Source organism: Hyposmocoma kahamanoa, unplaced genomic scaffold (assembly GCF_003589595.1).
Source record: "Hyposmocoma kahamanoa isolate Upper Pololo Valley unplaced genomic scaffold, ASM358959v1 64, whole genome shotgun sequence".
NCBI classification, from domain to species: domain Eukaryota; kingdom Metazoa; phylum Arthropoda; class Insecta; order Lepidoptera; family Cosmopterigidae; genus Hyposmocoma; species Hyposmocoma kahamanoa.
The window spans coordinates 10,311,102-10,323,429 of record NW_020653852.1 but is presented as its reverse complement, the minus strand read 5'-3'; the positions used below and the strand labels follow the sequence as shown (position 1 = coordinate 10,323,429).

Genomic DNA, 12,328 nt, shown 5'->3' with positions numbered 1-12,328 from the left:
AAGATTGTTTACATTTAGTTAAGTACCTAAACAAATGGACTATAGCTGGGTATAGCTTTTTCAATATCTTTGTACGCCAAACGGTAGCCATTGGCCAAGCACAAAGAAACTATATCAACTTGTTAAATACAGACTTGACAAATGACAGACTGCAGAAGTTTAATCTTTAAAGCCTATAAAGGAGGTTGTGGTTGTCTGAACTGTGCTGTCTCCATAAAACATGGCTTTCACACTTACCTCATCGGAATTCAAATTAATATCAAAGTTCCCTGTACGTCTCATGCGTACTCTAGTTGCGTGCCACTCATCTTTTTAGTGTAATACTAAATTAAAAACTTATATTATTCCCATACAATTTAAAATCTAAATATTAAATTTTGGCGTAAGTTATTTGATTTCGTTGGGGTGAATTTTGAATACGATTTAAATTCAAACATGGATGCTGTTAAAATTTGTACCTTTATTCTTGAATACGAATTCTGACGTTGCACTAATACAGAGCACACAACTTTAAACATTTACCTACGATGTGTATAAAAAAAAATAACTGTGAAGAATAAAATTTGGTACCGTGTACAAAATGTATTTATCGGATCCACATTACGCGAAACAAAACTTATGTCCAAAATTTTTTGCAATCAAAAGTGAGCACTAGATGTAAAATATTATCACTCTTTTTGTTACACCTGTGTATACAATGAAAATAATAGTTCAAACAAAGAACCCACTCCTTAGCGCAAGTCCTATTTAAATAATATAATGTGCTCTATAATTGTACTAATAAAAATCAAACTAGGGAATAGGGATGGGAGTACTATAACAAGAAAATTAATTCCGGGACACTATACAACTACCCAGGACATCTAGTGACCCAGACCAAAACAAATTCAAGTTCAAAGGAATTTTTCTTTGTGTTTGATTATTGTATTAGCAATTATAACAAACTAGAGGAGTAATTTTACAAAAAATAATTAAATGTAGTAAAACATCGTGATATTCAATAAACTTAATATTAAAGGTCTGTTTTATCAAATTGTTGTTGGAGTAATTGTTCAAATTTAGTTTCGTTGTTGTTGATTATATTGTTGTCGCCTTTTTGTTTGGTTGTTGTTGATTATATCTGTTATGTAGTTTTTTAGTAAATTAATGACATAATATATGAATCCTTTTTATTTTATTTATTATTTGTTCTTAAATTATTATCTCTAAATCGATTCTCTCTTCGTTACAAATTATCTTGATAAGATATATAAATCATTATTTTTTTCTTCGATTTTACATCACTAATTTCCAGATACTTCAAATCTCAAATGTCACTGTACCCATGCTATATGAAATGAACTATAGCAACCACGATCCTAACCAAGATCGTCAAAATAAAAAATCTACGATTGATTTACTCTTTGTTGCTATGCAAAAAATTAAACAACAATGCAATTTAAAAAAAAAGTATATTCTTTACTACATTTGATAAAAAACAAGGTTCTTACCACATGATATTCTTTATTTAGGATTATATGAGTCTGAGTATTATGTTGCCACCTTGATTGCACAGTCTTTGAGTGCATTGACACTCTCCAGAATACAGGTGTTTGGGCACGAGGGCAAACCAATGCTGCATGAACTGTGTTGAAGCACCGCAGTCACATTGGCTTAGATTCCCTGAATCCCCATTTATAGTCTCTGCAGCGACCGATGGAAAGGTGAAATGTTCCATACTTAATGGACTCGATCCGAATGTATGTATGGAATATATAATTATTCTTCTTATCGTATTGATGACATACACTATAGGTGCTATTGTGGCCCAGAACTCAGCCACGCAGACCGCTTCACTAGTAGCCGCCATTAAATCCTCAAGCGTGCAAGTATTAGGGCATGCAGGACACGATATGAGATGGGCCATAGTTTGAATCGCACCGCACAAACCATTCAGGTTAGAAATCCGAAAATCCGAAGCTTAATTATAGACTTCCAGATCGGCCATGGCAATTCGTGTCGAGGATGAAGACTCTCAGAAGACGGAACACAGGTTTTAATACTCTTTCGCGGCAAAGGTTGCACCTCGCCTGGGAATTCGTAATTTATTTCCATGAATTCAGAGGGGTTACTATGGCAAGTCCTTTGAAGCGTTGTTGTTATTCATGGGTATCCCTTAAAAATATTGCAGCCCTTTCCTTCGGACTCACACCATATTCATAAATAAAAACACAATTTCTACACTAAAACTTCAATTTGAAGTTCTTGAGTGACGGCTTAGCAGGTTTACTATCAGGTCCATGTTTGCCATTAATAAGCATTTTTATAAATCTTTTTTGTTGGTTTGATGGCAGTGCGATGCCTAATGTTTCGCAGTTTCGGATGATTTCTGTACAGCCTCTTATATCTCGAATTCTTACTGTAAAAAAGAAGAATAAATTATAAGCTTTAATTTGTTTTGTTGCAAAAGAAGTTGTCACGAAGGAGTTTGTTACAAATATCATTTAAAAAATTGACAGATTTTTTTATGATACCAAGTAATGGGATAAATCGTGGACCTGTTAATAAGCGACACACCTGTCCATAACAGTTGCAGTGCCACTCAGAACATTAAAACGCAAAGATCGGAGTGGCAGTGCCACTGTGCCCGTCACCCTAAGACATAGCTGATAAGTCCCATGTGCCTGTAATTTCATCAGCACCCCTACCCTTGAAAACCGGAACGCAATGCTTACATTACTGCTTGGTGGCAGAAATAGGTAAGGTGGCAGTACTTCCCTGTCTAGTGAGGTACTGCAAGGAGCTCTACTGCTAATAGAAATAGGTAAGCTGGCAGAAATACTAAAGGACTGCTTCTTGCAGCAGCGGATGGAGATATTAGTATATCTCCAAATGGTATTTATTGAGATGCGAGAGGTGAGTACATGCTATATCGTATATTTTTAAGCTAATAATTAACAGGAATACGCAAATTCCGAATTTGTAAAACGTTTAGTACACTTACAATTTCAAGGGACCCTAAGTCTAACTTAGGGAGAAAAGAGAAGATATTAGATATTTAGGGCCCCTAATTTGAGCGAATTACATATAAATTAACAAGCGCCCGAACTAGAGGCCACGCCCAACATTGACACAGGGCCCTTGAAATCGGGTAGTGTAATAAGCGTTTTAATCCTAAGTATATAGGAAAATTAAATTTTAACTGCCGACGTGGCCGAACGATAACCATGCCGATCTGCCACACAGCGGTCCCGGGTTCAATTCCAGGGCCGGAAGAAATATTTATATGGCTTACATTTATTTCTCTCGTGAGTTTGGAAGTAATTTGTGGCTGTCTATGTATGCGTCCATGGCACCCACGATACAGGCTATAAAAAAATTTGTCGTGAAATTAATTTTTATAAACCTAAACTATTTATTTATACCTGAAAAGTTTGGAAGTGGTGAGATGGTGAGGTGGTGAAGCGGTGTGGAAGAAGTTTGGAAATACACGAAATCCATTATCTCAAAGTACGTTGCTGGTACATTCATGCACGTTACAAAGTATAAGTAGTCAAGATCACATCAAGTTTTTTACACTTTGGACCGCTTTTATCATTAGCGGTATAGAGAGTTACGTCCTCTTGACATTGTCCATAATTTAGCTTTATTTATATATTTTCTTAATTTACAAAATGCAGAATTTCAAACTTTACAAGAACATGGCTTTGACTGCATCCTTAACGCGAATCATACAGTTACTTGAGATCAGGAAATGGTGGTACTAGTTTTGTCCGTACCGTCGATATTATTTATTTTACAGCCTATACTTATTTTACATTCGAATTCAGCCGAAAAATACGTGACGTCTGTTCTGTTAAATCTAGTTTCTATTCTTCTAGCGCTATGACATAAAACGTATATATTTTGAACTTTCCATTAAAGAGGAATTCAGAACTTCAGATTTTTTTAATACACAGACACACAATCCCATCAAACATCATAAAGAACCAAACTGGAATAATTTTAATACGTGTATAACGAGTGTCATGCGCACAATATAAAAACAACACCTCTATAAATACCCTTATTATACAACATACGCATATTTAGGGCATTATCTTCTTTTATGTAATGCTAAATAAGTTATCAATAAATAATTAAATCAATAAATAAGTAAATTATCAACTACACGCAAAATAGGCGCCTGGACATCCAGTTGCGGACACCAAGTACCAAGTTAATTATCAATAAAGAAATATGGGTTTGACCCACTGCCTGTCAAGCAAAAGCTCTAGGTTCGAATCCGGGATCCCACCTCTTTATTTCTCGGAATATATGTGCGTTTGAAATTTACAGTTTATAAGCTTTTCGGTAAAGGAGAACATCGTGATGAAACCTACACGGCGAAGACGGTTTACAACCCTCGGAAAATGAGTAAAGTTCCCAACCTGCTTTGGACTGCGTGGGGGATAATGGACTAAACCAGACTTTCCCGAAGTGGTCCCTACCTCAGTGGACGCTGAAGACTCCTAGAGGGGCTGTAGGGGTCTCAGAAGCAATTGGGGGGCGTTGACGCTGTCCAAGGCGTGCTATCGCATTCGAAAACAAAAACCTAAATTATCTTCATAAAAAATCAATTATGTATATATATATAAATTAAAAATTAAAATTAAATTATGTATATATATATAAAATATTATGTATATATATATATATATATATATATAAATTAAATTATATATATATATATATTATTACATAATTTAATATATAATTTTTTTTTCAGTGATTTTTTTGTGTCAATATTAATATAAAAAATACACGTTTTTAATGTTTTTTTGTGATGGTGGGCGTTGAAATTTTTTCATCTTGCCTAAGTGAGTGGTATACAATATTATATAAATATTTAATTTGAAGTCTAAATTGCTGATCAAACGAGATAACAATTAATAACACATAGTAATTTCCATAGTAGTTTTAGTAGGGCACCATCAATCATTAGTGATTGAATAAATGAAATTCCACTGACGCTGTTGAAACTCAACAGCCATTGCAATAAGATTTTAGCAGAATAACAAATATTGCCATAATAATTACAATATAATCAGTTTCAGTAGCAGTGGAGCTCCTTCTGAAAGAGTTCGTCCAGGGAACTACTGCCACCTTACCTATTTCTGCCGCCAAGCAGTAATGTGAGCATTATTGCTTTCCGGTTTGGAAGGGTACGGGTGCTGGTGAAATTACAGGCAAATAGGACTTGTCAACTTATGTCACAGGGTGACGGGTGTAGTGGCAGTGCCCCTAAGATCTTTGCGATTAAAAGCTCTGAGAGGGACTGCTACTGTTATGGATTACGCGTTTCGCTTACCACCAGGCGCACGACTTGTTCGTCCCGTCACTTGGTATTATAAAATGTCAGTAGAACCTCAATGGAATTCCAATAACCAGTTGCGTCAAGGAAATTAGGAGACTTATGACCCTGGATGCGACGTCGATTTAAGAACACAGTGGCCACCGCAGATCACAGAATAACATTACAAAATAATTACTAAGACCGTGTGGATTACTAATTAATAAAATCACGTGCGATGACTGTTGATAATGATATATTTCAATTTTAAACACACGACATTTACGTATCTATTTCAAATAATATTACGACATGGAATTGAGTCTCTGATTGTAATGCGTTGAAGTCCTTTATCGTATAGGTCAACAAATATGGCACTATGTCAATAAGCCATTAGGACGTGGATTTTATATCTATAAATTTGGATTTTATATCTGCCCACTGTAGCTCATAAAAAAAGAATTGGTCATATATGTTTTTGGAATTGTATTAGAATTAAGACTGTATTTCGGATCGAAATCGAGAATATTTGTTTATTTTTTCAAACAAACCAACGTTTCGGGCCCTTTACGATCCCATGGCCACAGATGAGTTGTAAAGTCATCAACTACCTATGTATCTGTTATTAATCTGTTACGTATATATATTTGTTTGAAAAAACAAATATAAACGACTTGGTTCCGAAAAAATAGTTTCATTTCCAATATTATAATAATAACAATAATGTGTAATTTATTTCAAGTCATGAAGGGTAGATGCTATAGTAAGTAGGTATAATGGTACAGGACAATTGTAATGTAATGTCATTGTTTATGGGCGCCGCTAAGGTTGATGCGGCTTTGGCGTACCACGAATTGCATTTTGGGAAGGTTCAAACAAAATTACGAGCTCTAACATAAACTATAGCCTGGTGGAATAAACGCCAATTGAAGGCGTTGCCAACCAATTCAGAAAAGTTCATTTCTCAAGTACGTTCTCGGGGTCGGTTATAGCTAATGTTTGCAATAATGCAAACAACCCTATTTTGGAGTATAGTTACAAAAGTTAATATTTTTTTATTAATTTAAATATCTTATTTTTAGTCTATCCAAGAACATTCCAATTTACGCTGCACACAATTCGTAAAATACATATTTTTTACTAAATTAAACTTATTGTTACGTGTGGTAAAAGGAACCTGCCTTATTTTGAGTAAAATGTTTTAAGCTCTATGAAGAACTGATAAATTCTTATAAGAATTTCTAAGTACACTAAACTTGCCTTGCCTATCAGTTTTAGGTACATGTTTTAACAATCGTGATAATACGCTAAATACAATACTTACGATGTATTTGCCGAAAACGTGCAAATTGTGCTAACCTATCTCTTTCCCAAAAAAATGGAGTAACGTATATCTCGTGTTCTCAAGATTTCACAACTGTCAAATTAGTTTTTTTTTTCGCCTTTTGGATTTGGAGTATCGTAGCGAGATCTCTTTAAAATTGTTTAAACTAATTTGTTTGTCTGTTTTACAGAATGAGATACAGTGCTAAACTTTTTAGGAGTTAAGGCTTCACGTCCCTCTTTCCCCGATGTTCCTCTTACCCCACCTGACCCTAATTAAAATTTTTAATTGATTCAGAATGAACGTGCTGAAAATTTTATTGTAATCTGTTTTCAATCAACTAAAAACTGTAGCTAAAACATTAGTATGTGGCATACATAATGTAGTTAAAACATTAGTATAGCTTGTAAGGACCATTAAAGTGTGAACCGCACCACAAACAAGTTTTTCAGTTTCTTTTTCGTGTAATCCTATTAACAGTGATGTAACAATAGAGCGGCTTACTGGCAAATGCTTGGAGTACCTAATACGAAAGAGATCCCTCCCTATTGTGACAAGTAACTTTAAAAAATGAAAATTCAAAAACAACAATGAACTCTTTGAAGGCCTCAGTCTGAAATTGCCTTGGAGTCTCACGTGCACGTTTAGCCTAGAACCGAACGAGGTAACCTTTGAAGTGTTTCAATGCGCGCAATTTTTAAACATCAAATACATGCCGATATTGTAGCATTCACTGTATGACACATGTATCCATCTACATACATACACATTCCAATGTATTTTAGTGTAACATTAATTTTAATAGGTTAGGCTCTTTGCGAAATAGTTCGTCCAGGGAAGTACTGCGACATTACCTATTTCTGCCGCCAAGAAGTAAGTTGAGCGCTTGCTGTGTTCAAGTTTTGAAGGCTAAAGGTGCTGGGAAATTACAGGCACATGGGACTTGTCAACTTAAGAACGGGCGCTGTGGCAGTGCCCATAACATCATTGTGATTTAAACCTCTGAGTGGCACTGAAACTGCACTTGTTCATCCCGTCACTTTTTATCATTAGTATATTTATTTTCAGTCCTTTCTTTGTCCTACAAACATGTGATGTTACTTGTTAATAAACATCAATACTTGTCAATTACCCTTGTCGCTCTCTCGTTCGGTCCCAGTTATCTTTCCCATTATTTAATTCCGTATTTTACTCTCACTCCTTCAGTGTTTGTGCGGTCAGATATTTTAATGCACTTTCCATTATCGTTCATGATAGTAAATCCTTAGCAATTTTCAAAATGAGAGTTAAGGAGCACTATATATCGGCTGTTCCATCCATTTTATAGGTATTGTAAAACGAAATATGTATTCATCTAACTATTTCTACAGTTTTAATAGTTTAATGTTTTTGATATTGTTTTTTTTTCCAACTGGTATCTGGATCTTTTCACAACAAACAAACAACCTTTACACACATGCCGTCGATACGATATGACCTAATGAAGACTGCAATTTTGTTTTAAGCTTGTTTGTTTTACAATTTCGAATATAGATGAGTTACAGATGTTAAGATGTTAACAAATAAATTTTTGTTCACTGTAAAGACAGTTCTTAACCTCCCTTATATACTTACTTTTATAACTAAACAGAACCTGCAAGACCTTTCCGTACTCCTCTATCATATCATACTTGAGAAGTGTCTGAAGTAATCGAAGAACCGCATCTTCGTTGAACTCCTCCCGTAAGATTGTGATGCTGAATGCTGTAGCCCTGGAAATTTATAAGAGATATTTTAGTGTTTACCTGGTGTACTATAGGTACTGGTATACTATAGGTATTTTTGTTAAGTTGGTGAAAGAAGACAGATATTGAACTGATTTATTCAAATGAGTAAAAAAGAACAAAAAAAGTATTAAAAAAATTGGTTGGTGTCATAGATTTAATTGAATACTATTTTGATCTTTTCATGTATATTTTTAGTGAAAAATTACAGTCTATAAAAACCACTTTGTCCTGCAATGGGACAATATAGAAACTCATTTCAAAAAAGTTACTCAACTACTTCGACTCAACTAATAAAAAAAATAAAATAAAATAAAATAAATTTCAAAAAAGCCTAGCTACATGGGCTATGGTAAGAAGATGGATAGTTTTGCAGGTGTGAAATTTGAATTTAATAATCATTTGTTACATTAATCAACTCACACAAACAAGCTGGTAACTAATCTGCAATTAGTCTTTTAACATCTCAACAAAGTATAATGCGAGTTGTGAGAGGGTTTTAGCAAAACAATCATTAGATTGTAGCTTAATGAGGAATAAGTGTTGTATCTTTCTAAATTTCTTTATCTATATATGCTATTTTTTCACAAATCCTGATTCTCTATTTAACATTTTTCAAAGCATAATTTTCAATACATGTCAAATACCCTTGAAGACATAATAACAGACATGTCGAACAAAAAAAAATGTTTTTATGATGTCAGCCTTTTTCGTTTCATAAGATGTATTTACAGTAATACTTACAACATAATTCATAAAAAAAATGACAAAAATCCAAAAAGTTATGAATCCATCTTGCAAGAAACCCAGAAAAAAAGATATTTTAGGATCACATATCTCAGACTGATGAGGTTCACTTTTAACGACATTAAATCAGTCAAAATTTACATATATCATTACTCACATAACATGTTAAACGGAATGTAATTATTGTATGACAAAAGTTGAGGGGTTGTGTTATAGGATTCTGAACTGTAATGTTTTCAATGCTTTTATTTCCAATTGCGTTAATGTTTTGTCATATGGCCCCAAAGAATAAATATAAATAATACATAATAAATATTACACACTGATTAGGTGGCGCCACCAATAGAGCAATAAAATACATAAACCCTTACCTGTCTCTAATAATCTCCTGTAATTTTACAGAATTTTCTAGCAATTCAGTAGATAGAGTCTGATCAGAAAACCATGAGCTTGACCAGCACAAATGCCAGAAACATATCAGTGGGTAATGATCACCAAACTTCTCACTGAATTCCAATACATATTTCTTGAAAATTACTAGAGATGCTTCAGACCTATTTAGTACAGAATCCTGTATTAATTCTCTAAAAATGAGTCGATAAAAACCCCGTAATTGTTCATTGTTTTTGTAACAATCTGCAAGTATTGATAGACCTTTTTCTGAATTCCCTCTCATACATTGCGCTGTTGCAAGATAGTGCATAAATTCACCATTTTGTTTGTGCATTTGTGGGTATAGTTTAAAAGAATATTTCTGCAGCAATACTATGATATCACTTTTCCCAGCAATACTATAGTTTCTATACAACTTCTTTACTGTAATATCACTTATATGTTTATGATGCTTGATGAGATCTCTTAATAAATCTATTATTTTGGTATCTTTGTTCTTTGCAATATATTGAAGTACAACTTCATCTAATTCTTCAGTAGTCATATTCTTAATGTCCTTTTGAGAGTTTTCCGAGTCCATGAAGTACCTAATTGAAAGGTTCTTAACCTCTAAGGGGTTATTTCTTAACCTGCATCTGTGGCGTTGTAAAAGTTCTTTCGTGAAGATGTCAAGGACATCTACTGTAGTAGTGTAGCAAGCAGCACTTACAGTTTGATAGTTCTGTGCTATCCTAAGTATCCTAAGACACTGAATAGTATTTTTTGGCATTTGTGCTGACAACATGTTCATGTTAAAAAACTTTTGTATAAATATAAAAGTTTTAAACGTAATAGATTAAAATGTAGGGTTGGTTAATAGGTTACCCAGTTTGGTTATGTACGTAACATTGCAATAAAAACATTTTTATTCACTGTTATTTTTAAGCACTTAATTATAATCTATTTGGGTGGAAATTAATATAGCTATAATATGTACAAAAAAAACCGTAAATGAAAAGTGATTTTTTTCCTAATCAACACAAACCACAAACTGTAAAACCAAGTCAACACATCAAACGTAACTTTGACATTGACGTTGACAGTTTACTGTTACGTTTATGAAGTTAGTGACAAATAATTATGGATTGTTATTTGTCTAAAAGTACGGTCACGGTTCTGCAGTCCCGATTTACTTCTTATTTATTCTAAAAAAAAATTTTGCTGAAAATTTAACATTTTTATAAAATATGTATAAAAAAAGAAAATTGTAGTTTGTTTTTATAAAAATATTTTAAACCACTTTAATAAAAGTGTTAATTCTTCCGCCATCTGTTGTCAAATAGCGTAATTACTTAGCCTCGTCCAGTAATTGTTAGTCTACTCGTCCACAGATGGCAACATACGGCTTAAACATTTAAATCCTGCCAAGTGTAATTTAGCTAAATAATGGAAGTTTAATAAATTTATTCTGATTAATATTTATTTATGTTCAAAAAATTAGAAAAAATCAATTTAATATGATTGGGGTGACCTATTTTGATTTGTCTTTCCGAGAGAGAGAAAAATCATTTAAAACTCTACATCTCGATTTAAATAGAGATCGAATGTTTTTTAAAAATTACTTGTTGGTAATACTCATTAAACAGTCGCCCGTGGCGAAATCGACACGCGTGAGAAAATAAAATTTGTTTCATGAAATATATTCATTGAAATCATCAACTTTCTTTCAAATTCACGGCAAGTGTTTAATGGTAAAATGTTAATAGTGTTTTAATAGACATCTGAAGATTATTTTTATATTTATCAATTATAGATTATATTTCGATAGTAAATTCACATCGTACATAATATTAAAATTGGCTGACTGTACCTGGATCCAAAAATAGAAAAAAAAATTCGTGTGCACGTTTCTCGACTTTCGATATTCAATACGCGGAACGGATTACGAATTTTATCTCTGTATCGTCTATCATGTGTCGCTCTATTTTTTTATTATTTTATAAAGCGAATGACAATGATCGGTTTTCGATAAACAAGTTGAAATGCAAAGTTTATTATGCATTCGCTTGAAGATAAATTAAATGACGAGGTACTGAATAAATACTTTTTAAGATACGCAAACCAACTGAAAATCTATTTGTTGGATAATGGTTTTCGTTGTTTATAGACATTTGCGATAGCATACGACTCATAGTTAGGGGTTACCTATCAGTAGCCCGAAATGATATTTTCCAAAAATAACGTCTGCTCGAATTTTCATAACCTCGAAAGTAATAATATTGAGAGGAAAATGTTTTTTCTCATAAACCTAATTTAACCTAACTTAATCGACAAACATCCAACATATCCTGAAAGAACAACAGTTTCGTTATAATTCTGTTTTCAATGTAATGAAAATTCGAACAAACGTTATTTCGGAAAAAAAATTCGAGTTTGTGATAGGTTACCTAGTCAGTATTACAAATGTGTTGAGCCCGTGGGACATCTTAAGTATTTTGTGTATTCGATTGTGCTGACTTTCTTTACCTTTATGTACATAATGTACAAGGTCACGAGCAAGTAAAGATTTACAAATTATAATATAGAATTTTAACTCTATGCCACCTATGATCAAAATGGTTAAGTTTAAAGTGTCTAACGCTGATTTGACTTTACGTGTTCTTGGTACCTGTTCTACAATTAATAATTACGAGACAAGTTACGTAAAAAGAAATAAAATGTAACAGATATTTCTGGAACCATTGGAGAATTTTGAAATTTGAGGTATTTTGTTCGTAGTAAGAGAAAGTGATATCACTTTGATGCGTACAG

At 33.2% G+C, this 12,328-nt stretch overlaps 1 protein-coding gene across 1 annotated transcript; it reads right to left on the bottom strand.

The window, feature by feature from the left end:
* Nucleotides 1-1,464: 1,464 nt before the first annotated feature.
* On the bottom strand, nucleotides 1,465-10,484 carry LOC113230865. The gene is made up of 3 exons (XM_026464970.1): nucleotides 9,517-10,484; nucleotides 8,250-8,386; nucleotides 1,465-2,398 (listed from the first exon to the last, which is right to left on the bottom strand). The coding sequence occupies exons 1-3, from the start codon at nucleotides 10,326-10,328 to the stop codon at nucleotides 2,223-2,225; spliced, it is 1,125 nt and encodes a 374-aa protein (XP_026320755.1). The 5' UTR covers nucleotides 10,329-10,484; the 3' UTR covers nucleotides 1,465-2,222.
* Between the last annotated feature and the right edge of the window lie 1,844 nt (nucleotides 10,485-12,328).